The 27,172-nt window shown below is 32.8% G+C and overlaps 2 protein-coding genes, 1 long non-coding RNA gene and 1 pseudogene across 3 annotated transcripts; 2 read left to right on the plus strand and 2 right to left on the minus strand.

Moving 5' to 3' along the window:
* Position 1: 1 nt before the first annotated feature.
* Positions 2–2,482, plus strand: LOC121208447 (uncharacterized). Its single transcript, XR_005903489.1, has 2 exons — positions 2–140; positions 2,061–2,482. It is a non-coding gene; the product is annotated as an uncharacterized lncRNA (long non-coding RNA).
* Positions 2,483–5,819: 3,337 nt separating this feature from the next.
* LOC107895514 (uncharacterized) lies at positions 5,820–8,547 on the minus strand. Its single transcript, XM_016820780.1, has 6 exons — positions 7,870–8,547; positions 7,651–7,788; positions 7,148–7,351; positions 6,909–7,075; positions 6,126–6,492; positions 5,820–6,047 (listed from the first exon to the last, which is right to left on the minus strand). The coding sequence occupies exons 1-6, from the start codon at positions 8,545–8,547 to the stop codon at positions 5,820–5,822; spliced, it is 1,782 nt and encodes a 593-aa protein (XP_016676269.1).
* Positions 8,548–10,604: 2,057 nt separating this feature from the next.
* On the plus strand, positions 10,605–14,440 carry LOC107896683 (ubiquitin-like-specific protease ESD4). The gene is made up of 9 exons (XM_016821911.2): positions 10,605–11,853; positions 11,947–12,026; positions 12,114–12,207; positions 12,366–12,464; positions 12,579–12,671; positions 12,761–12,880; positions 13,191–13,294; positions 13,578–13,650; positions 13,895–14,440. Exons 1-9 carry the CDS (start codon positions 11,092–11,094, stop codon positions 13,955–13,957), a joined length of 1,488 nt encoding a protein of 495 aa, XP_016677400.1. The 5' UTR covers positions 10,605–11,091; the 3' UTR covers positions 13,958–14,440.
* Positions 14,441–15,369: 929 nt separating this feature from the next.
* On the minus strand, positions 15,370–21,978 carry LOC107896685 (kinesin-like protein KIN-13A; annotated as a pseudogene).
* Positions 21,979–27,172: the final 5,194 nt, after the last annotated feature.

Below are 27,172 nucleotides of genomic sequence, written 5' to 3' on the forward strand. Positions count from 1 at the left end.
TTCTTGAACAACGAATGGAATCGCAAATCTCGAAGCTCCGCTCCTACGGACCGCCGTCGCACCACCAAGAGCAGCAGCAATTGAAAATGACGGAGTTTATCATATCTGAGCTGTGGACTTGGAATTGCTTAGCACATCAGGTTTGTAGATATAATTTCAGTCTCTTTTTATCTCCACCCCATTTTTGGGTGTAAATTTAGGTATTTGCTGAGAGTGGTATAGATGGAATTGAAAGAGATAAAGCCGTTTTTAGCAATGATGTTATGATAAACTGTAGAGGAACTAACAAGAAGCGGAGAGAAATGAAGCCTGGAATTCTTGTGTAAATTAAGGGTCAATGTTTTTGTAAAACCTCAACATTCATCTTGTGGTATCCAAAAATGATTGAATTTTTCTCTAAAACAAAATCACAAAACCAGATCAATTATGAAGTAAAAACTTGCCGTGCATTCACCTCTCCAATTTTTACTTTTAGTAGGTCGTCAATTTTCATTTCTACTTTTTGTTTCACCAAATCTTTGGTTTTACTTTTTCTTTATACTTAATTATATGTAAATCTAAGTTAAAAGATATAAAATTTTCGACATTCTTTTTAACTTATAAGTTTTCTTTTTCAGAGCGCAAGATGTTATTAAATTTATCGCGGCTTTACATTTGGCATAATTTGTTTCACCACGCACTCCGTTTTATTATTAGTGTATAATTTTAAAATCTACTATTATCTCCGTAGAAGTTAGATACATTCATTTTTACTTAATTTTGCTTCACTTCAATTTAAGTTTTATTATTTATCTTTAATATTGTCAATATTTTTAAGTTTTATTATTTATCTTTAATATTGTCAATATTTTTAAGGTTAAAATAAATATTTAAATATAATTTTTATAAAAAATATTTGAACATAAAATATATATATGAATTTTTCTATATTATATTATTATATTTTTACATTTTTAATAGTTTTATATATAAAAGTAAAATAATAATTTTATATAATAGAATCATACGAGTTAGAACAAACAATTACCATAATTGTATAATATCCGCTGATTCAAAATAAAAAAAAACCACCCTACTCTATCTCCATTTTTCAAAAAACAAAATGTAAGATTTAAGTTTTATCACCCTACTTTTATTCCCTCATGTCTTATTTTAGAGTTGATAAATATTTAAAAGTTCAAAACAAAATGCAAAATTAGGAGAGGCGAGGACTAAAGTTGAAATCTATAATTGAAAACATTACAAAATTTTCAGGTTTATACAATTATTTTAAAATGAACAATTCTGATATTTGAATTTAAGATATTGTTTGTTTTAAGTTAAATATGATGTTAGCTTTTATGTTTGAATAAAATTTGATATTTAGTCATTATACTTTATAATTTTTTATTTTTTTTTACATTTTTAATTTAAAAAGCCTAGTTTAATTATTATCATCATTAGTAGTTTCTGTCAAATTTTATCAATTTAATATGTTAATTTTTTTTGTCAATTGTATGTCACTTCATATGTTGATAGCCTAATAAAATTTCCAAATTAATAAATTTTGTTAGAAATTATTTAATTGAGATTTTTAAATTAAAAAAAATATTAACTTTTAAACTACAATTGACTAAATCAAACGACATATTTTAACCTTTATTTTAAATGTAATTTAATCCAACTCATTAATTAGTTTTTCCTCTTTCATCTCTTTTCTTTTATTTTTACTAATATCTTATTTCCTCAAACAAATAAAACTTTTCTTTTTTGGGAAAATGAAAAGAAAAAGAAAATCTATTTAAAAGTGAATCATTTAATTACTCTCCTAATCGGTATACTCTTTATATATTTAAAATTTAGGATAAATTACACCAACAGTCACCCAACTTTGGGGTAACTGACAAAACAGTCACCTAAATTTTATTTCAGTCACTTAACTTTCAAAAAGTAACAAAACGGTCCTTTTTGCCGTTTTCCGTCACAAACGTCACAATAAAGTGACGTGGCAGGTGACGGAGTCCTTGCTGTCAACCTTAAGTCTAGCTGGCCGGTTACTAACACTTTAACAATAGTACCAGCACCATTTTAAGGTTTGAGAAAAAGAAAAAGAAGAAGAAGAAGAGGAGGAAGAGAAGAAAAAGAAGGAGAAGAGAAAAAATGGATATGCCTCAAGTGATTCCGGTGTGCTACTGTGGAAACCCAGCCAAATTAAACACGTCTTGGTCCAATGACAACCCAAGTAGGAGGTGTTTTGGGTGTAAGAAATTCGGCAGTGGATTTCGAAAACCATGTCGGTTTTTCAGCTGATTTGATCCAACATTGACTCCCCGTTTAAGAGTTGTGTTGTTGGGTCTGCTGAAAAAAGTGAAGACATTAGAGGATGCAAGGAAGAGGGAGAGAAGAACCTGGTTTTTGGTGCTTGTAATTGTTATTGTTTTGCTGTTTTCAAAACCTTAAAAAATCATTCTATGTTAATTGAAAACGAGCTTATGTTTTGTAATTTTGTTGTTGGTAAATTGTTGCTTATGTTGGTATAGATGGCTGCTGTTATACATGGCTAACCATCTCATATTGTTTACAAACACTTGAATGAAATGGAAATTTTTTGTTGATTACAAATTGTGTTGGAATATTTTTGTTGCTTAACATGTGTTAAAAATGCCTGCTAGTATACATAGCTAACCAGCTCATGTTGTTGTTTACAAATTGCTTAACACTTGGTATACATGGCTGCTGGTTAGAAAAGATAACAATTGATATACAAATTGCTTAACAGTTGGTATACATGGCTTGTAACACCCCTTACCCGTATCCGTCGCCAGAACAGGGTACGAGGTATTAACAAATTATAGTATATGTTATTAAATAAAACTCAACAAAAATATGGCGTGCAATTTGATCATTATAACATATGCCATTAACAATACAAATCAACTTCAAAGGCTTCGTACAAAATGATTAGTTTGATACTATAAGTAGTAATTTGAACCTAGACAATTATGACATGTAACAAATAACTAAGTCTGCTATACATACCATATTTCAAAATGTTGAGTTCAGATGCCAAGAGTATTGATAGTGCGGGCGGATCTTCTACGATCTCTGACTCTTGTGCTAGCTGAATGACACTATAAGACAAAGGAGAGAGAAGAAAGTAAGCTTATAGCTTAGTAAGTAAGTATATAAATAACAAATAAGAAATCTAATATGTTTACAACATAACTCAATTATGTCATATTTTTAATTTTAATTGTTTACTCCAATTTGATCAAGCTGTCCCTCCTGCGTCATGATCACTAAATAAATCATAACTCGAGTTACGAAACTCGAAATTCAAATCCGTAAAATTTCCCTGAATCAAGACTCATAAACTTCTTACTAATTTTTTTCTAGAATTTTTGGTTCAGCCAATTAGTACAGTTTATTAGTTAAATTTTCCCCTGTTACACAGCTCAACTGATCTGACCCCTGTTCACTACGAATTAAATTTCTCTCAGTATACAATTCAAATAACCATGAAACCTGTTTCATTTAAACCTAGACTCAATAAGGAATTTAGGCATATAAACCATATTTCTTAATTTGTTTTGTACAATTTGTAATGATTTTTCAAAGTTGAAACAGGGGATTACATAGTCATCCTGAGCAAGTCTCACACAATTGTAAATATCTCAAAATATAGAATTCCTTTTCTTGCTCTGTTTCTTTTATATGAAAATAGACTCATTAAGATTTAATTTGATATCTCATTCAGTCTCTGATTAAATTCCTTCTATTTTTGGTGAATTTTCAAAATCACGTCACTGCTACTGTCCAAAACAGTTTCAATGCTAATTTCATTCTTTCACACATTCTTTATACTAACCTCATTTTAACTTACATATATATATACCACAAATCATTTTCACCACATTTCATACATCACAAGTGTAGGTCCATGACTACAATGTTTCCACAAAAACCATCCCGTTGAATAATTCGGATTAATCCTCGATACTTGATGGTTTCAGCACACAGCCCCACCATCATATTTCATTTAATTCGGCTCTCTTGTACACATGGTGAACACTTAGTACCACTCATGTGACCTAGCCAATTTGTCTCGTAGCTCTCTTGTCTACATGGTGTCCTTCACTTGGAATCACGCATGCGACCTAGCTACATTTATCTCTCACGTAGCTCTCTTGTCTACATGGGATACATCCCGTATCACACATGTGACCTAGCTACTACATAGTATCTCGTAGCTTTCTTGTACACATGATGTGCACTCGTCATCATACATGTGACCTAGCTACGCTCCCTCTATTTTATTCGATTTTTCCGAATGTTCAACCGGGAACTCTCTCTATTATTTATTTCCATTCTTCCAATAGTTGATTTATACTTCAACATCAGCTAGTATATACATATAATAGGCTGAAATATAAGAATGTAAATGAAATTAATGTATTATTTACATACAAACTTACCTCGGTGCAAAATATGGAAATTTTGCAATTTAGTCCAAAACTTTCTCCTTTCCCCGTTCGAGGTCGATTCCACGCCTTTCTTGATCTATAACAACATATTTAGCTCATTTAAGACTCAAACTATTTATTTTAATCCAAAAAATCACATTATACAAAAATTACATTTTTGCCCCCTAACTTTTACAAAATTACGATTTTGCCTCAAGGCTCGAAAATTTAATTTCAGCCCTTATTCTTATGTTTAATGACCTACTGATCATTTTTCTCTTCTATGGAAACATCAAATTCTCACTCTAACACATAGTTATGAACAATAGGTATTTTTATCGATTATGCCGTTTTGTTCGTTTTCGTTAAAAATCGCTTAGAAAATATCGTTCCCCTAAATTCAAACATTCATATTCTACCATCAAACAACAAAATACATGCCTATCATTCACGGGTAAATTTTTAAACATAAACCCTAACTCGAACTAATGGTAGAAATAAGTAAATCGAGCTACAATGATTTCAAAAATATGAAGAACATTAAAAACGGGGCTTGAATTCACTTACTATGAAGCTTGAAAGTTGAAGAAACCCTATCTATGGAGGAGAGCAATTTTCGGCAGCAACTAATGAGGATGATAACCAATTTTGTGTTATTTTTCCCATTTTATTTCATTTAATATACAAATGACCAAAATGCCCTTACTACTAAACTTTCAAAAAAAATTCCCTCCATGTCCAACTTTTGTCCATAACTTAAGAATGGGTCAAATTGCTATTTAAGACCTCCTAATTAATATCCCAAAGCAATTTCATACTAAAAACTTCTAAAACACAAGTTTTACAATTTATTCGATTTAGTCCCTATTCTCAACTTAAGCGCGAAATGCACAGAATTTCATCACGAAATTTTCATGAAATCATAAAATCATATCATAAACCCCAAAATAATTATAAAACGATTATTTTTATCTCGGATTTGTGGTCACGAAACCACTATTCCGATTAGGCCCTAATTCGGGTTGTCACATGGCTGCTAGTTAGAAAAGATAACAGTTGGTATACAAATTGCTTAACAGTTAGATAACAAATAGCATGGATAAATTGCTCATATATTAATGCCAAAATGCCAAACTGTTTACAAAAGGAATGAGGGGTAAAATATTGCCAAATTTTCCTACAATTCATTACAATTGAACAGATGTGAATTGTAGGGAAATTTACAAAAAAAAAATTCAGTGACAATGCCTAAGTTTATCAACAGTAGCAATCATAGGCAAATTTCTCAAAAAATTATCTACCTAAGTTAATAATCAATAGCAGGCAAATTTACACTGCTTTAAAAGGTTAACAAAATGCAGTCTTTTCACATCATCATCAATGGTCTGTCATGGATGACTCTTGAGTAGAAGGCATCCATCTAACAGTGGTTGTAGTTGATTTTCTCTTTAATGGGAGCTTTTGTCTTAAGGCAGCTTCTTGATGAGTTGGGGCAGTAGGTATCTGAGTTGAGGCAGTGGGTAACTGAATTGGGGCACCTTGTTGAGCTTGCTGACTTGGGGTAGCCTGTTGTTGGGTTCGAACACCAACTTGATGTCTTTTAACCTACAAGAATAAAAGAAATGTGAAAAACAAACAAATTCATAGATAGAAGTATACTATAAGTTAAGGCAAATTACTTACTGGAATGTTTTGGCCAACTTCCCATTTGCAACTCCTCTTATTGTGGCCTATTATTTTGCATTTACTGTACCTCATCTCCACCCCTCTCTTGCTCAACCTTTCTGTTGTTTGTAATTCATCGGGTTCTTTCCTTCTCACTTTAGTAGGTCTGCCAGGTGGCCTTCTTAGTGGAGGAGGTAGTATTAGTAGCATGTTTGACAAAGAGGCCCATTGTTTAGGACCCTTTACTGGACTTACAAAGTTGGAGTAAATTTGAAGCTGGGTTTGCTTGGTGTACCAGGTTTGTACATAGGTCTCTGGGAACTCATTTTTTACATGAATGACAGCTAATGCATGCATGCAAGGGATGCCAGTGAGATCCCAATTCCTACAAGAGCAGGAATTCTAAACTAAGTCCACCACATGCTGGCTGCCTGGACCACATTCAACCTGATACTTGTCCCCACCAGCATGTGATGGAACACACCTAAAAAACAATGAGAATGCTTGGTTAAAACATACAATGACACACACACCCCTTAAAAAAGCAGTCACTACATGCATATTATAAAAAAAAATCATTGCATGCGTATTAAAAAATAGGCAACACACCAACAATCATTGCATGCATATTAAAAAATAGTCAACAGCTTTCCAACAATCATTACATGCATATTAAAAAATAGTCAACAGCTTTCCAACAATCATTGCATACATATTAAAAAAAGTCAATAGCTTTCCAACAATCAGTGCATGTGATCGGCAACATTAAGTCAGAATATAGGCATTAGAAAGAATCTTTACCTTAATGAATCTTTTATATTTACATCTAGCTTTTTCTTGATCTTTGGACACAAAATTCCTTTCCATTTGCCAGCTTCTTCTTTCTTCTTGACAATAAGTAACATAATCTTGGTCTTTACTGTTTCCATCATGGTTAGAATAGGTTTACCTCTTGCTTCCAGTATCACCTGTCCATAAACCACATAAATGATTAGTGAATTGCTAATGATCAGTAAGAAACATAAAACATAGGGATTTACCTTGTTAAATGATTCAGATAGATTATCCACCAACATGTCAGAATGGCTCTTGACTGAGAAGTGAGACCTTGACCAGTGAGTAGGGTTCTTCTTCTTCAACCAGTTATAATCATGCTGATTGGTTTTTCTCAGTTCATCCATGGTATCATCGAACTCCCTTGTAGTGCTTGCTCTGGCAGCTTTCCAAAGCAAATATTTCAACTCCTTTGTTCAGAAACCAGTATTCTTAAAATTGGAATGTAGGTGTCTAACACAGTGTCTTGTTTCTGCATTAGGAAACAACATACATATTGCTTCCAAAAGTCCCTGCAATTAGGAAAAAAATAGTTTAATTCTTTGACAAACCCTAAATATAAACAACATAAATATATATATAAATAGAGTTTTACCTTTTGTTTTTTAGACATGAAAGAAATCTGGTACAAGCTCACAATTTCCAAGTCTATTGCAAGCAACTCCAAGAACCAAAGCCATGATGCTTGGTTTTAACTTTCGACAGCAACATATGCAAGTGGATAGATGCCATTATTTGCATCTATCCCAACAGTTGCAAGCAAGTAGCCACCATAGTAGCCCTTTAAGAAACATCCATCTAAACCTACTATCCTCCTACAACCAATCCTATAGCCATCTTTGCATGCCTGCAAACAGACATACATCCTTTAAAACAATCTGTTGTCCAAATAAAAGATTGTTGTTGTTCCCTCATTTTGGGTCCTAACCTCCAACAAGTACTCATAAATCTTCTCATATTGAGCTTTATGAGCTCCTTCAATTAATTCCAATGCCCTAAGTTTAGCCCTCCTACATTTGGCTTGTGAGACCAAGCAACAAAAATCTCTTTTGACATCTTGCTGTAATGATTTCAGAGAATAATCAGGATCAGCAATGAATTTTTCTTTATATTGTTCACCTATCCAAGATGAAGTTACATTCCTATTTTTATAGACTTTAGAACAAGTATGGTTAGGGTTTGAACTCCTAATTTGGCAAGTCTGGTCAGTAGGGTCATTAGGGTTTAGCTTAGAAGCCCATATGAACCAAGAACATTTTTCATTGCAGACTGCTTTTAACCTTCTTAAATCATTTTTTGGAAACTTAATCAAATAACTATTCAACCTACCATACTGCTTGGCAGCTTCTTTTAAACTATCTTTAGACTTAAATAACATTCCAACCTTAAGTCTAGGATTACTCATGTCATTTTCTAAGTTAAACTCAGGCCAATTTTGGCCATCTGAGTTAGATTCATGTGCACTATCTAACCTTACAGAATCATCTCTATCACACAATTCATCTACTTCTATACCATCCATGTCTAAACCATCTAAACTAACTCTTTCAGATACATCACTATCACTACCAGACACATCACTACCAGACACATCACTACCAGACATGTTTTCTTCATTCTCATTAAAATTTTCATCAATTAAACTTGCCAAACAAAATACTCATCAATAAAGGCAGACAATATAGGAAAACACTTTAACGATTTATGTCAGACAATAACCAATACAAAATGCCCAATAATTTAATACAAACACTTTTGTCATGCACATGGCAGACAACAAGCAATACAAAAAATAATATAATGGCAGACAACAAACACAACCATTTTTTTCATGCACATGGCAGGTAATAACAGGCAATAACCAGTTTGCTAATGGTAGATATACACAATATACAAAATAAACATCATGGCAGATATACACAATAAACATCAGCTTGATAATGCATTCATACAATGGCAGATATACGCAATACACATCAATTTGATAATGGCATTCATACAATGGAAGAAACAAACAATAAACATCATGCATATGGCATACAATACAAAATCGAAATAACCCTAAATCGAAATCCAGATCGAAATCAAAATCAAAATCAGTGAGTGTTTTAGAATCGAAATCAAAATCGAAATCAGAATCGAAATTAAAATTGAAATAGAAATAACCCTAAATCAAAATAGCAGCATTGAAATCCAAAAAATTTAAAACTAAATGCAACAACTTACCCGTTAAAGTAGATGTAACACCACTGGTAGCTTATTTTCTATTGCCCATTGTCGCTGGCAATAAAAAAATTAAATGGTTTCTGGTCCGTCTTCTTTTCTCCCCAAACAAAATAGACAATCGTACCCTAAACCTTATACCCTGTTAATGGATTATTGAACGAGTTTCTAACCCTAAACCCTTCTTAATCGATTCCCAATTCAGTTTAAACCCTAAAAAACCCTAAATCAGGATTAAAATTTCTCAAATTGATTTTCCTTTTTCTCCCCCCCAAATCCCCTTCCCTAATTTGTTTCTAACCCTAAAACATTACATTAACTCATAACCCTTACCCATTTTTTCCCTAAACCTGCCCCAATCAGCCGTTTCGCCAATGTGGCAAGTTAACTTGCCACGTCAGCAATCCCGTTAAAACCCTAAGGACAATCGTTAACCGGTGACTATTTTGTCACTTTTTAATAACGTTGGTGACCGTTTTGTTACTTTTTGAAAGTTAAGTGACTGAAATGAAACCTAGGTGACTGTTTTGTCAGTTACCCTAAAGTTGGGTGACTGTTGGTGTAATTTACCTTAAAATTTATTTCCTCTACTTTTAATTACAAAAATATATCTCTTTACTCTTTTAATTTAATAATTAAAGTTCAATAGATAACATTCTCAAAAGATTTATGTGAAATTGGATCATGAGGTATTTTTGAAAAATAAAAAAATTTGGCAATCTTGAAAATTAAAAAAAATTCGATCATGTCATCAATATAGAGTAATGTTATTTGAACCGGACCGGTCAGTTAGATTGGAATACTGGTTCGAAAGGTGCTTTTACATTGGTTAAATCGAAAACCGATACAAATCAGCTAAAAATCGATTAAATTAGTGGTAGAATTGGAGATTTTTATTTCTAATAATTTTTTAATCAGATTGGTCAGACCGATAAACTAATGACCTAACCGGTTTGATATGAATTCGATTTAAAAAACATTAATTGAAAGTTGTGTGAAAATCATGTAGCCAAAATAAAATTATCAAATCTCACATTGTTTCTTTATAACATTTTTATTTACTTTATTTATTTATTTATTTATTTATTTATTTTGTGTATGTAAGATTGAACAAAATTATTTAATTTTAAAGTGTTATATAATCAAATTTTTTATCAATATTATTGTTGGACTTTAATTATTAAATAAAATTTTTTTGAAGATTTAAATATAAAATTGACTCTCAAGCTATATCAATTTTCCAACTTAGATATCTAAAGTTTTTTTTTTCAAAAGTGATGACCAAACTATAAAATTTGTATAATTCTGCCTTTTGAATATAATGAGACAAAATACAACTTTGGTATTTAAGTGAGAAAAAGGGTATAGTTTGGTGGTAAATTTTATAGTTAGCCAATTTTTTAGATTAAAAGTAAAGAGACTAAATTTGAGATACAGAAAATGTGCAGGGACTGAGAAAAAATTGATGAAAGTGAAAACATCCGCTGGCGGAAACATAAACCTAAAAAACGCAGCGTTCAAAAAAGCTGATTCTTTTTGTGCCGCGAAAGCAGTTGCGAAATTTCCAAAATCCTTTTTCCAATTCAATTCCTTTTTAACAACTCTTTCAAATCTGATATTAAGATCCAAATTACAGCGCCAGTAGCTGTAACGGTTAATTCCTTGAAATTTCCCTCAAATTTTCTTCAATTTTCCTCCCCCCCTTATTTTCTGGAAATTTCTTGGATTGTTTTAGTTTTAAGAAAAATCCGATCCTTTTTTTGTGTTTTGAAATATTCCGGGTTTTTCAAATTCTGGGTTTTCAGGGTTCTTTTGAAAGCATGTATCCTTTAGGGTTTTTAAAAACCCTAGCCTCTCAAATCTGTTTCCATGGTTTTCTATAAATGGGTATTGTGGTTTTAGGGTTTAAAGTTCGCAAATTTCATCAATGGGAGCTTTAGCAAGTAATCGTAAACGCTATGGTGATGAGTGCTTCAATTCCAATTTCTGTCACAAAAAGAAATCCCCATATTCAAATTCCCCAGAATTCCAACTTTCTAAAAAGCGCAGGCTTTCTTTGATGAATGAAAGCCCAGAAAAAGCAAATTTATCTTCCAACAGCACCGTCTTGAGAATCTCCCGTTACCCAGAATCTAAGTTTTCTTTCCCTAGAGAAGTCCACGCCCCTGTCAGACGCCTTAAATTTTGGTTGTCAGCTTCAAAGCCTGGTCAGGATTCGGTTGAAAGCTACATGGGAAATTTTTTGAGTAGCAGATTAAGTGATGCTAAAAGGCAAGCATGGGGTGCTTTGAGGCACTTTAAGAAGGAAAAAGAAGTTATCTTTGTGGAGGATGATGAGGAGAAAGAAAAAGGGTTGGTTTCAGATGATGTTAGTGTTGAAGAAGTTGAGCTTATTGAGAAAGGAAAGAATAATGTGAAGGAAGAGAGGCATTTTCAGCCATCGTCTTCCTCTGCTGTTACTGAGTTGAATAATGGGAGTTTAAGAATGGAGAGTTCATTGGATATGTTATCATTAAGGGAGGTTTCTAATGGGTATGATTTAGAAGCTTATAGGAAGTTGATTGAGAGTGCAGAGAGGAGAAGTTCCAAGTTGAAAGATTTGGGTTTTCAAATTGAGTTGAACGAGAAGCGTATAGCTGGGCTTCAGGCATTGCGACCTGAGAAGAAACCGGAGGAGGAGCAACACGAGGTGAAATTCTATTGCTTGCCTTCTTTTAATTAAGCTGCATTATTAGAATGATTGGCATTAATGTTATGTTCTTTTTGATTTATCGAATTCCAGGTGTTACCTACCGAACCTTTTATTCCTCTTACAGAAGAAGAGATGGCTTTGGTTTCTAGAGCTTTATCTGCGAAAAACTGGTATGTAATACTGCTTGTGTTAGTATTTGATTATTTGCTAGGATGTCACTTGTGCTATAACATCATTGTTTATGCTTGCTTTTGTAGGAGAAAGGTATTAGTCTCTCATGAAAACTCGAGCATTGATATTAGAGGAGAAATTTTGCAATGTCTGAAACCAGGCGCATGGTTGAATGATGAGGTTGTTTTTCATTTCGTTCATGATTATATCGTGTTGTATATCTTCAGAAAGTAACCACTGCAAGGATTTGTTAGTTTTGTCCACATTCAATTAGGATCTACTGGAATTAAGTGTGCTGGTAATCCAGTTTTAACACAAATCCAATTTCTCTTTTCCAGGTCATTAATCTGTATCTCGAATTACTGAAAGAACGGGAAAACAGGGAGCCGAAGAAGTTTCTGAAGTGCCATTTCTTCAATACCTTCTTCTATAAAAAGGTAGTTTCTTGCTTCTACCTTCAGTTTTCCCATTCTTTACTTTGCTTGTTCATGTAAGTCTTTGTAACTATCATTTTCTAAACTAATTTTTCGTTTCTAAATTATGATGCTCAGTTAGTAAATCCAGAGAGTGGCTATAATTATAGAGCTGTCAAAAGATGGACTTCACAAAGGAAGCTGGGTTACTGCCTATTGGACTGTGATAAAGTAAGTATTTATCTTAACACTTTGAATCAATAATTTGTTTTGCATGATATATTTATTCTTCCTTGTATCGGTTATTCCATTTTGCTCAGATATTTGTCCCCATACACAAAGACATACATTGGTGCTTGGCAGTTATCAATAAGAAATATCAGAAGTTCCAATATCTTGATTCACTAAAAGGAAGAGATCCTAATGTGCTGAGAGCACTGGTATGATCTTTTTCTTTCTCTTTAGATGTCATATTATTTCGATGCATTTAATTGATTGATCCAAAGGTCATTACACGTAGTTTAAATGTTAGAATATTTGGAATTAAAGATCCTGTTAGGTACTAGACTCATTTTTCCACTACCTTATGCTGTAAATATTTCTTATCTTATTCAAATAATAGTTTCCTTAGCTTGAAGCCCACCGTTCCCATTCTTAACCTCTATAAGAAATATCATCCTAAACAAAGTTCATATGATATTTTTTTGGCACTTCTGCTGAACTTTTTTAATATTGGTTGCAATGTGCCAGGCAAAATACTTCGTTGAAGAAGTGAAGGACAAGAGTGGGAAGGACATTGATATAAGTTCTTGGGAACAAGAATTTGTTGAAGATCTTCCTGCACAGGAGAATGGGTGCGTATTCTAGTATCTGTTGCAATACACTTTAGGGAGCAGTACTCGAAGTACTTGTTCTTCATAAGCTTATTGCTTAAACAAAATAACTTATATTGTGTAGTAATTGATTGTGAGGTAGCTTTATAGGTATCTGAGTCTTTTTATACTAACTATTTATTGCAATTGGTTTCAAATATTTGGTGAATTCAATTATTAATTTGCACTGCTAGTTTCGTGGTGTCATATGCCTTTTGTGTTAGAATTTGAATTGTTCCCCCTAAACAATTTTCTCTATGTACAGGTTTGATTGTGGCATGTTTATGTTAAAATATATCGACTTCTATAGCAGAGGCTTAAGTCTTTGTTTCGAGCAGGTAAGTCCATGGAACAATTTTTTATCCTTGTAGTTCATGTTTTATTTTGATTTTTCTGTGATTAAACTCTAGTACTCAGGGCAGTAGTTGTTGGGATGTAAAATCTGTTTTCCATCTGCCTAAATATATGACAAATGGCAGAAGTACATATTGGAGATATTCTCACATGCACATTCATTCGTTTGAAACACGATATCTGGTTATTTGTCTTTGAACTGAGTTGGATTTTTCCATGCTAATGTAGGAACACATGCCCTATTTTCGTTTAAGGACCACCAAGGAAATTCTGAAACTGAAAGCTGATTGATCGGATGTGTATGCCGGCTTTCATCAACTACTTTCGAAGGCCTTACTAGGAATTGAAATAGTGTGCAAAGAGATTGCTTCTTCTGATCTGATTTTTCGATATAAATACTGGACAAAGTATGGATATTTCGTACAAAAGGTGAAAGCAGTTAAGTATAAAATGCCAGCCATGAGATTGCGGGGCAGCAGACCATTATGAAAAAAGGGTTGTGTTTGACTGGAAGTAATAGGTGTTTTTGTTTATATATTTTCCATATTAGTAACCATAAGAATGTCTCTTTTCTTTCTTCTAACATCTTCATTTCACTTTTTGTATATCAGTTCTGCCTGGTTTTTGTTGTGGCTTTTTAAGATTTTCCCATTCTTCTCTTCTTTTTATTGGTCTGTTGAAGAGTTATTCACCTTCTTTGGTAAAATGGAAGATGCTTTAATATGTTTCCTTGGGTGGGTTAGAATAAAAGGAAGTGATAGTTGTTTTTGTGTTTATGGTCTCCAATGACAAAAATGAGATTACTAAATGGTTTGTTGAGAATGATTGTGATGTAGTTCATTGTTTTGTGTTCAGTTTCGGATTCATCTCACCTTAGAATTTAAATCATTGAATCATTAGGGTTATCTCAAGTTTGAATCATTGAATTTAACGCAGTTGAAAATGAAATTGCATGATTTTATCATCAAGCTTAGGGCATTCAGTGATAACCAGGAGGTTTGCTTAAAGCTAGAACCTGTTCGTAAATAGCTCAAAGATCCAGCGCTCTTACATGAGTGAATGTAAATGTTTTGGCCTTAGCGGGGAAGCACTCGCATGGGCAGGAGTAGACCAATGCCCCCAAAACCCCAAGTGTTTCTCCGCAAGTTTATACATGTGCTGCCTAATATGCTTGTTCAAATTTGGTCTGATCTAGAACATGAGCTTAAAATTTTATCCATTCATGTTCATTTTAGGTCTAGAAAATTTTAAATATATATTATTTTAATTTAATATTTAATTATTTTATATATTTTTATTTATTAAAATTTTATATATAATTATCTTAATACTTTTTAATGTTTACATTATAATAATATTATTCCGTAGATTTAGTTCTTATAAGTTATAAATTGCATAACATATATAAAAATAACGGCATAAAATATTTCAAACTTGAAAACGGGTTGAAGTCAAGCCTTAAATATTTAAACTCAAGCTCAACTTATATTTTAAACGAATTTATTTTTTTAATCCAAATATATTTTTCATGTTTAATATTTTCATCTGAAATCTTCCAAATTTCGAACAGGTTTTAAAAACGGGCCCGGCCCTTAGACAGGTCAAGTGCATGCAGTTTTTATGGATAATTTAAATCAGCAAAATTTTTAAAATAAATAAATAAATAAAACAACCTTAAATTCAAATATCTCCGACTCACAGAATGGTTAAGATCAATCAATTTACATTACATTTAAAAATGTTTAAAACGTTAATTTTTCTTAAACTAGAACATTACATGAAGGAGGAGGTGCTTTTGAGGTGAGAAAGCAAAATATGCTTCCATGGGTAGGAATCAACCCATTATAAATGAAAAGAAATGAACAAAAAACCACTGTGTTCAATTTTCTTCTTTCCTTGTGAAAACATTCCCTGTCACCATTAAACAACAGATGACCATAAAAAAACCCATATCAATTCCCAACATGAAAACATCATATTCTTCTAACCAAATACAATTTCGAGAAGGCAACCATCATTACAAGGGAGCCATTCAAATGTATTACTAGTTAACATGTAACCCATGAACGTCCCAGATGTGTTCACTGCTGAATTTCCTCTCGAGACCCTAAAACAAGTTCCCCAGACATTGACTGCCAGAAACGAGATCATTAGTTTAAGAGACAACCTCATCGGTTGATATCTGTATTTAAAATGTATAAATGTCCACCAGGATGAACAGTACCGAAACAGTCTACATGCGAGGACATTAGAGGTCTGGGTCTGATGCTGTGATGACAGGAGAGACCTGCGCTAATGAGGAACTCTCTTCCGACTCAGTATCTCCTGCTCTTTCAGACGATGCTGGAACCTGGCGAGGCGAGCTTGAAGGCTCACCAGACCAGCAGCCTTGCGTGAAAGCACAAAGCTCAACTGGGTCACATAGTTGTCTATGCGGCTGCCCGGTTGGTCCACCTCTGCCAAAAGCTTCATTTCCTGTAATATAGATGCAAAACAAGATCAGTGGTTTAATTGGTGTGCAAGTATTTGAGATACAGAAGCAAAGCTTCATTTCCTCCAGCTTATTGACTCAGGTTTGGTATAACAAAAACTACTTACTTCACGAACAATCTCCAGTGTATCCTCGATTTCTTTTCTGTGAGCTGCAATTAGAGCCTCTTCTTCCTGCAACAAACAAAAAGAATAAATTGGATGAAGAAAATGCTTAAAGCCCCTAATATAATAAAACACAACAAAACAAACCATCTCGATGGTCTACCTCAAGTATTGCATTGATATTCCCATCGGTAGGAGGCTCAAGATTATATTGTCGATGTCCAACATCATTTGTTCTGTTGTGATTATTAGAATTTGACTGCATAGAGTTTCGAGTTGACAAATCAGATCCTCCTCCATCTTTCTTGGTCCAGTTCCCCATCTTCTCCGGTTTTTCTTCTCTGGTCACTTTTCTACGGGGTGGTGACACCTTCTGCACTCTCTTCCATATCAGCTGAGTTTTGAGAATTTGATGAGTAAACTCTTTGACTTCTAGAACCACCATAAGAATTATTTACTTTCAATTTTTTCCCTATCTGTTGGGCCAGAAGCCATTCCACTTTCCTCCCTTCCATTGGAAGTTGAAGGCTGTTTGTCGAAGTCAACAGTATAAACATCTTTCTCTAATGGCCTTCGACCTGTATCAACAACTTTTACTTCTGGTTGTCGCCCATACACATCTTCTACGTCTGCAGTAGCTAACAGAGACAAGGATGAAACATCCCTGTTACATGGTGGTAAAGAATTTACGGTCTGATCTTTTTTGGGATTGCCACTTCTCGAAAGACTTTTAACCCTGCTCATTTCAATAACAGTAATCTATATTTAGTCAACAAGAACACCATCACAATCTAGTGCATCAAAGGAAGTCCATTTTTGTGGAGGCCAGTATAGAAACAAGAATACCTATCAGCATATCTCAGAGTATTGAGAGTGTGTTCACATGAACCTGCATTAGGAGAAATACATGAGATCATAACTGTCCTTGAATTGCCAACAAAAGAGTCACGGAGCACTTCGGTGAGTTTGCTCCCACGAAATGGTATATGAATCTGGTCATTGTCCAGAGCACGAATGCACTCCTTAAGAGCCAAAAGGCTTTTATTAATTTCAGCACCCTCAATCCTGGAAAGAATTCAAACCTGTTATATCAGAATAAGCCAAAAATAAACAAGGTGAAAGAAAAAAAAAATACATGTTAAACCAGATAAAAAGCTGAGAGACAAAGCAACCCATACATAGACCTTTGAAATGGGTTTCTACACCATTCTTTTTCGACGGAAAGTTTCAAACATACCTAGTTTGCCGGTCATTGTCAGTAGTATCTGCACCTCTTTCACTGCCAGCAAGATCAATAAAAGAAATCTTTCCCACAACCTTCCCAGCTTTAGACTCATTCACATCATTGTTCTGCTTGGACTCCTTTATCTCAGGGTGCCTCTTGACGACAAGTTGTAAAATTGCATGTGACCTTGAAGATTCCTCGTTTGCACCAGTAGAGCCGGTGCTTCTAGCAGAGTTTCCCCTCTCAATATATTCCTTCACAACTTGCACGTCTGACACCTCAAATTCTTGCAGTCCAACAATGCAGACTTGTTGTCTCCCATCTTCTCTCATACAAAGTTTCCTATTGAACATTTGGATTGTTCAGTGATCTAATTATTATTAATACATATGCATCTACATTCCAGTGTATACCAGAGATACACAATGAAGAGAAAATCTGCGCTTGGCATAGGACACAAATTGAGCTTGTTCTAATAGAGTCAGACCAGCTGACATTTCAGTCATTACAGCACATCATAAATGAATCAGATATGTCTTGAAGAAAGGGGAAAAAGAAAAAAGAATAAAAGGGAAGATAAATCAGAACACACATACACATAAGTAAGTAAGCAAGGAAAGAAAGGAAAGAGAAATACTTTCTATCACTCAAAAGGTCGAAGAGTTTTCCACCATATATCTCAAAATAGCTAAGCCACAATTTAAATCTCTGATTGCGGTAAATTGGCTGATGCAAGAATCTAACAAGGTCTTGTGCAGCTCTGAGAGGTAATGGTTGCATCGTGAATGTCTTACCACTACCTAAAATCAAAAACATATATCATCAATTATTAATGCAGAAAATAGCAACAATGCAGGATAACCATGAACTGGAAAGACAAGAAATGTGGAGCAAGAATAAGGACAAGGAAAATGAGAAAATGAACAATCATGTCTTAGGTTTATGTGATTTAGTTCAGAACAGAGTGCTTCTTCTCTTTTTCCAGCACTAGTTGTTCTCCTAGCAGTAATTCATTAATCTAATCAAACCTTGTGATATCTAAATTCCAAAGCCTAATCATATGCATTAATTAAAGCATACAAAGTAGAATGCAAAAATATAGCACATGGCCCATTCGGGAAGAATGCAGAGACTATATGCACCTGTTTGCCCATATGCAAAGCAAGTGGCTTTTGTTCGCTGGAAAATGATTGGAATAATTGGCTCAACAGTAGCACGATAAACCTGTACAAGTAAATAAGAGAAGAGCTCAAACTTTTGCTCTAACAAATAATAAACAAAGAGAAGATGAATTTTGGTCATAGTAAACTCAACATTATTCAGAAACCATGTTAGACTGGCAACAAAGCAAAATAGCTCAACCGAGTACTACCTGGTCATTGTTAACATGCTCATCCAGAACAGCATCAAAACAGAACTCATGCTTCTCGACATACGCTGTCAAGTCCACCTTTAACATAACAATAAAAGCAGATAAAAGAAAATGAAAATAATATATCAAACAAGCACAAATAGTTCTAAAATAGTCATCTCAGAAACATATAATGAGGTCGCAAGAACTTCTGTGGATAATAGACAAACCTTTAGCTTTGGTTCATGGACAGTTAAAGCATTCTCACTCACAATTACTATATCGTCCTCCTTTCGAGAAATCTCCTTCTTGTTTAATGGTCTTTTACGTACCTTATCCCACATGTAAGACAAAAATTAGCTTTCCAGGAAATCTAAAAAGCAAGGTAAATGCATCAACTGCAGCCACCCAGAAAAATAATCAAGCACAAAGGCAGTTAAAAAACTGGACAAATGTATAGTTTTTTAACCTTAGGAAGGACAGAAAGATGTGTCCTTATCTCCATAGAGGATGAGAAAGCATAGAGAAATGAAGCATTGACATACCACAACTTTAATCTTGGCAACATTACTTTCCCTTGTGCTGCTGATCTCTTTTTCATTGGCAGAAAATAATGAAGCAGAGGCATCTGCATCACTTTGCTCTTTTTGCTGCCAGTTAGTTGTCGCATTAAAGTCATTTTCAAATGCTTTGTTCACACCAGGTATGAATGGTGATGGCTCAAAAGGTTCTGAGGTAACATGCTGCAAATGAATCAAATCAATATTTATTTCCAGAGGAAAAAGAAACAACGCTAACCATCATGGTAGTTTCCTAGAATGCTAGAATCATACCTCAGACAGAAGCTCTGTATCATCCATAGCATGAAGATCCAAAAGCCCAGCTCCAAAATCCCCCCTGAACTCTGGAGAATAAAACCCATCAGATGCAGCAGGCCCTCCTGAATTTTGAGCAGTTTGTGTGTATGGCTCCAACCCAGTTTCCCCATTAATATTGAGGTCCCTCATTAATTTGAATAGCCTCTGCTTCTCTTCTGTAGATTGTGCTCCATAACCCTTCAATAGTGCAATAGTAACTTCTCATTATCTCAGAATGTGTAAATTGTAAAACCCGGTTAAACACATTTAAGATTATATTACTAAAAGATTTATGTAAAAATCAAATGTGGCTTTGGTTGAAATGGTAAAATTAAGGTTTTAAATATCATGGTGTCTTGGGTTTTAAAGATCACATAAATAAAGTAGCTATTTTATAGATTTTATATAAAAATATAACTCATGACAACTCCTTCGTAAGAGTTAAGTATAGATACAAATAGATAGAGTAACTGCCCGAGAAAATATTTAAAATACAAATATTTCATTGAAAGGGAATAAAAGCATGGTAGTCTGTACTATACTGGTACCTACCATCGGTCCTAAACCAGTACTGAATTGCCTATGTTCAGTTTCGGTTAAAATTCCAGTGTATTTAGGTCATTTTGGTGTATTTCGGCCAGTTTGGTCAATACTGGCTTGTACCAGCCCGTACCAGTTGATAAAAAATTTTAGCATTTAAATCAATATTTAAAATTTTTCTCTTAACCATTTTCAATTTCCAAAATTGCATTTAAAATGAAAAGTTATTAAATTGAATTATTCAACCTAATTAATAATTTTAAAACTTATATTTAGATATAAATATATTTATATGGATATAATTGAAATATATTTGCATGTTAATATAATACATAATTTATTCTCTAACCAAAATAAATATAATTTAGGAAGAAACTAAAAATTAGACTACAAATATATATATGCCAGAAAATATTTAAAAACATCAATAAACCCAAAACAATACACCAAAACAAGCTGGTACCGGTACGTAGAAATACCAAAACAAAAATGGTACGCCCGTCGATAAAGATAAAGCACTGACTACCTTGAATAAAAGCAAAGGGAAAAAAACCTCATGAGAAACAATACGAAAAAACATCAGAATGATCAATTAATCCTGAACTCCAACTTTCTTAAAAAGCCCATCAACCTAATTGTCAATACTAAAAGCGAATTTCATAACTTCAAGCAAATGAAAAAGTACGCACCCCCATCCACTCGGCATGGAGTATAAATGGCAAAAAGGACACATCAAGAACAATGTACAGATGTCAACAACATTTCCGTTGAAAACGCAAAGGCTATTTCACTAAATAATTCATTAAAATGAGTAAATTCACGGCAATTAAATATACAAATTAACCCAATTCAAATTGCATGAATCTGAATAGAGCAATGAAAAGTCAATAATCGAAAATAACAGAAGATATAAATAAATATACGGAAATCAAAAGCAAAGCCTCCGTTACCTGCATGAGGAGATTGGGAAGGAGGCGTTGGTCGATACCAGTAGAAGCCAGGGGAGAGGCCAAATGCTGCAATCCAGCAGACTGTAACCACCGCGCCATAACGGCATCACCAGCATCGCCGCCTGTGGGACCCGCATTGTGCAAGGACCCTACGCCGGCGTGATCGTAAAGCGCCGTCGCTGCAGCATTGCTTTGCTGCATCTGGCCACAAATGTGGCGCTGCGATCGCCTTTGAGGAGCCAATTTTAAGATCTATTTATCCACGCCAACTTCAAAAGAAGGAACCAAAAAAAAAAAAAACTAAACTCCAAAATCAATTTTCAAAAACAATAAAAAAAAGATAGAAGAAATCAAAATATATGTGTATAGCTGAATTTCACTTACAATTTGGAGAAAATCTGAGTTCGAAGAAAAACATGAAAGTGAATTTCTTCCAAAAAGAAAAGGCGAATTCCAATAATCCGTGAAATTTTTTTTACCCTATCCAAGAAGAAAAATTTTCAAAATTCACGCATTCAAATCCTTTCGAATCATTAAAACGAACAGAAAATAAAATAAATTACCAAAGAAAGAGGGAACAATGAAGAGAGAGTTTTCGGCGATTCGAGATCTACAATCAGATCTGCATGAGAAACGAAATTATAAAAACTGAAACCCGATATAATTTCAACGTACGGTGCCTCTTGTTTTTTATTCTTTATTCTTTATTTCTTCTTTTTTCTTTCCCTTTCTGTGAAGATATATGAAAAACTGCGATGAAGAAAAGATAGGGCGTAAGTTTTTGTTTTTTTTTTTCAAATTTATTGAACGGCTAAGTTGAATTTATTTGAATGACTTATATACCCTTGTTACGGTTTGATTCTCTTGATGACGGAAATGCCCTTAACTACTGGTTTTATTTATGCTTTTATTTTTTTTTTTCTGGTAAAATAATAACGTATTATATAATTGGGAAAAAATGAGGAGAATAGGTGGATTTGAAAAAAAATAGGAGATTAGGCCATTTTTTTTTTTAAATTAGAGAAATAGATTGTTTTCGCGTTTTTACTTACGTGACAGGTATGCTCTACACAGACATTTAAAAAAAATAAATTTAAAAGGTAAATATGAACAATTGGACCACCAACTGTTAAAAATTGAAAAATAAAAATAAAAACACCCAACAATCCCAAACTCTAACCTTACGTAAATCCCTCCCCTTATCAGTTTTTTCATTCAATTTCATTAATCTTTTCTCTCAATTTTTTTCTCTTTATTTTTTATCCTAATCTCTCAATTTTCTCTCAAATTCTTCTTCTCTAAATTTTCTATCTAACAGTTAGTAATTTCTTAATTTTATTCGATTTTCATCATCTCAAATATTTTAAGTAAAATAAGTATTTTTTTAATTTGTTTATTTTTAATATGTTTAATGATATTTTTTATGTTAAATAAATTGTTAATTTAGTGGTAATTTAATAATAGTATATTTTTTTAGTTTATTTCATTGTCTAAATTAATTAATCTTATTTAATTTGATAAAGTTACAAATTTTAAAAATGTTAACATTTCAAATTTGTTTGAATCACAAGCACATATTCAACATCCAATTACAAATGATAAAAAAATATTATTATATATTTTTTATTTTAATTAATATCATTATTAAGTTGCTAATATTATTATATTTTTAATTTTTTATATTTATATAATCAGGATGAAGATTGAATTATTGAAACATATATACAAAATTTAAGTGCGAAAGCACCACATGTTATTGAACAATACTTGAAAGAGGCCACACTTATCAGTGCTTTGTTGGAGAGATGGAGACTCGAAACACACATCTTTCATCTTTCGTACGGTGAGTGTACGTTTACACTCGAGGATGTGGCATTACAACTCAGTCTATCGATTAATGGAGTAGTCGTTATAGGGGGGTAGTGCATGTTGGGGATTTGAAGGTAATTTGCCACCAGCTATTAGGCAAGTTGTCGAACAAGTTTAGTGGTAGTCGGATAGATATGAAATGATTAGAAGATAATTTCTCACATCTTAACAACTCTTTTAATGCAGTTTAAAGACAACAATTTGCTCGAAGATTCATACTAAGGTTGTTCGAGGTCTTCTAATATTAGATAAATTTTAAAATTCGGTACATTTAAGGTGGCTTCTACAACTAATGGGCTTAAAAGAAGTCGGGCGACTTAGTTGGGGATCAGCAGTCTTGGCTATGTCGAACAACTGAAGCATAAAAAAGTAAAATCAGTGGTTGTATACTCCTTCAATCGTGGGCATATTATCGCTTTCCATTTTTACGTCCCCAAGTAAACTTTCTTTATCAATTTTCACTCGTAATAAGGTAAGATTCATTTAATAAAATAATTATCATATTATTTTTTCATTATTATATTATTGAAATAACATATTATTTGAATTGATAAAACAATGACGCGAGTCATGTGGATATACCGAATGAGCTTGAAGATATCTGATTAATGTTAGATCAATGATTAGAAGGCGATGTTAGTTTTTGAATTTTTCAATTACATAATAATTACATAAGGATTTGAAATTTAATATTAAGTACATAAAGAAATTTATAATTTTGTACTGCAGTTTGAAAAGATGTCATACTTTGATCCGAGAATTGAAAAATGCATCTTATCCAATTTTTTTACGAATCGTAATATCTAGTACATCAAAGTGTCATTAATAGTTTTTGCAATAGTTGAGATGAATTAATCTGGTTAAGTGATGTACCAATTTGGCTTTGTGCAAAATATTCTACCCTTACCTTAAAACCTCAATAAACTTCACAATATTGACTTGCGGGGAAGAATCAATGAAGATTGGCCTAAATTTCATGCCGAGTATATCAACTTGTAAGAACATAGGTATGATTTTATATCTATACGTGAACAAATTTTCGAATCGGATTTGATTACATTTTCGAATTACATGACATGATTTAGACTTAATGGTGAGCCATATCTATTTCCAGAAAAGGAAAAGAGTAGACAAGTTCATTGTAGGATGCCAACACCACCCCATATAAGGTCGTGATTGGGAGTACATGCATTAATTTTATCATCATCAACTCTAACCTTGAATCCTATATTGATGGGTGCACCTCCCAAACAATATGATTTATATTTTTCTAGTGTATTTACTAACAACTAGATGTGCTCATGGGTTGGGTCGGGTTAGGCTTATGCAAGGTATTTAGACCAGTTTTTCAAGCCCAGGCCTAGGCTTAGCTTGAAAAATGGGCTTACTTTTTTGCTCAAGCCTAATCCAATTTAAGAAAGTAACTCGAGCCCGACCCGACCTACACATATTTGATTTTTTTAGATTAGTTTTTATTTAAAAATATTTTTTAAAAAAATGTAATGCACTAAAAATGCTAAAATAAAAATTTTCTAACACAATAAAAATAAATTTAAAAGCATTTATATTTAAAAAACACAAATAAATATAATAGATATTTTATTGTATAAAATATAATTTTTAAAATTTTATATTTTGGGTTGAGTTATTTAGTTGGGTAAGGTTTTTCTCTTAGGTTTTGGGTAATGGGTTTAATTATTATTGGGCTATTGATTTAATGTAAATATAAATATATAATTCTTATTTAACATATATAATTAATATAATATTTTTATAACATAATATATTCGGGTCAGGTCAGGTCGGGCTGAGCCCAGGCCAAAAAATCTTACCCAAGGCTCGGTCCATATAGAAAATAATCCTTAAATTTTATCCAAGCCCATTTTTCGAGTCTTATATTTGGTCCAAACCTTCTCATTTTTCGGGTGGGTCTTCAAGCTTGAATGGGTGGCTTAACCCATGAGTAGGTCTATTAGCAATCCCGTATTTTTCACACAAGCACCAAATTATGCACCATCATACCATGCATCAACATCTGCCCTAGGAATATTTTTTGCACTACCTCTATCTGCAGGAGCCTATTACAAGTCACTGCCATCAACAACAGCATTGTATCCAGGATACCTATAATTCCAACATTCTATGCACAATCTAGTTGTTCAACACCATATATTTCTCCATCGATAGTGTCACAAACACCACTAGAATAAATAAAATGAGATTTATAACTGTTAGTGGAGAAGGTAGCAAGAGATTGGAGAAAATTTAAAATATTAATGTATTGAGAAATATTAACTCGAGGTATAGACTAATTGTAAGGTTTCTTAATGTGTTGGGGTCAAAGTGAAAAACTAAAAGTATAAAAGGAGTAAATTGAATTAGTGGTGAAAATGTGAGGACATGGAGAGTAATTTTATTAAGATCAAATGGATAAGTATAAAGGATTTTTTTTTAGTTGTAATAATATTTTATTTTCATCATCGTTACTATTTTTATTATATTAAATTGAATTATTTTATTTTAGTTTATTAAAATATTAAAGATATTTTAGAAGAAGGATGAAAAGAGTTCTCCATCTTCTTCATTGTTCATGTTACACCATTGAAGAGGAAGATAACTTTTCTTTTTTTTACAATTTGGTCCACAATCTCTATTAAAGGCCTTTTCAAGCTCAAAACCATCAAATTTCCATAAAAACCTTAGCTAAATCAAGTTACCCACAACCTAGCAAGCTTAGTTTTCAAGTTGGAATTGGAGAGTACATGTTTGAAGAGAGAGAAAATCTAAAAATGCGAGAAACTAAAATTTTAAGGTAAGATCTTCATGATTTAGTAATAGTTTCATGTCTACTTTGATTATATGAGCATGAAAGTGTTTTGGATTAAGAATATTAATATCATATATTTTATGATAATGATATGAAATAAAGATAAATATAAAGAAGAAGCTACAATGAGTTTAGACAAAGGAAAGCAAGTAGACAAAGCTTGAAGGAAGTATAATTTAGCCAAATTTATAAGTACTTTAGAATTCTTCTTACTTAATTAGGTTTTTGAAATTTTATGCTAATAAAAGTGTTAATGTCATGAACTTCAATATTTGTGTAACTTAATAGATATGTGAATAATTCAAGGAAGTAGTAAATGAATGTGGTTATTGTTGATGTGAATATATGTGTGGAGAAAAGGACTAAATTGTAAAATATTAGAAAGTTATGTGTGACTACGAAATTATGAAACTTGATTGTGCTTCTGATGAATATTGGATCTATAATAATGTTAAAGCCCTTGTAGACAAGTTTTGAGCTTATGGGATATAGATGGCATGCTATTAGGAATTTTTTCAGTGTACTTATGTTCTAACATTACTGGTGTTTGTGATAACCTAGCACTTATGTGCTCATGTACTTCATGATTATATTTCGTATATCCTTCTTGTTCATTCAAGTCTACAATAGGAAAAGTGAGTGATTAATGAATGAAAACGTATGAAGAAAATGTTGTACATAAAATGATGCTATTTAACCTTGTTGCCCATATCAATATTTATCTTTAAGTAGTTTGTAGTAATCATGTTTATTATATTTATTATTTAAGTACTTATTTATTGATATACTATATTGAATAAAAAGTTAAGTTAGAATTCTAAGTACTTACTAAGCTTTCATAAGCTTAATGCGTTGTTTTGAACGTATAGGTAAAAATAGTTTTTAAGGCATCTTTTGAAGTGGCCATCCTGATCCTAATCCCATCATCAAGCAAGGATTGAAGTGTATGGAATTTAGATATTGGTGATAGAGTGGCATGTACATAAGTTAGAACCATATGAATATTTGTTGTAAAGTAATCAAGTGGTTCCAAAACTATGTCGTGCATGCCTAATATCATTTTGTACCTTGGGATAATCTCCCTTAGATGGATATACTTATGTGTTATATGAAGTTTTTTAATGATGATTTGACATATTTTAAGTTATAAAAGTGTTTAAAAATGTTACGAATGTTTGAATATAGTTTTGACTTAGTTTTAGGTGTTTAAGTTATGTTTTGGGCAATTTGTCTCTAATGTCGTAACATTGGAGTTAATAGAGTAATATGCTCTCGGTGCCACGACATCAGAA

This window comes from Gossypium hirsutum, chromosome A10 (genome assembly GCF_007990345.1).
Source record: "Gossypium hirsutum isolate 1008001.06 chromosome A10, Gossypium_hirsutum_v2.1, whole genome shotgun sequence".
Classification (NCBI taxonomy): Eukaryota; Viridiplantae; Streptophyta; class Magnoliopsida; order Malvales; family Malvaceae; genus Gossypium; species Gossypium hirsutum.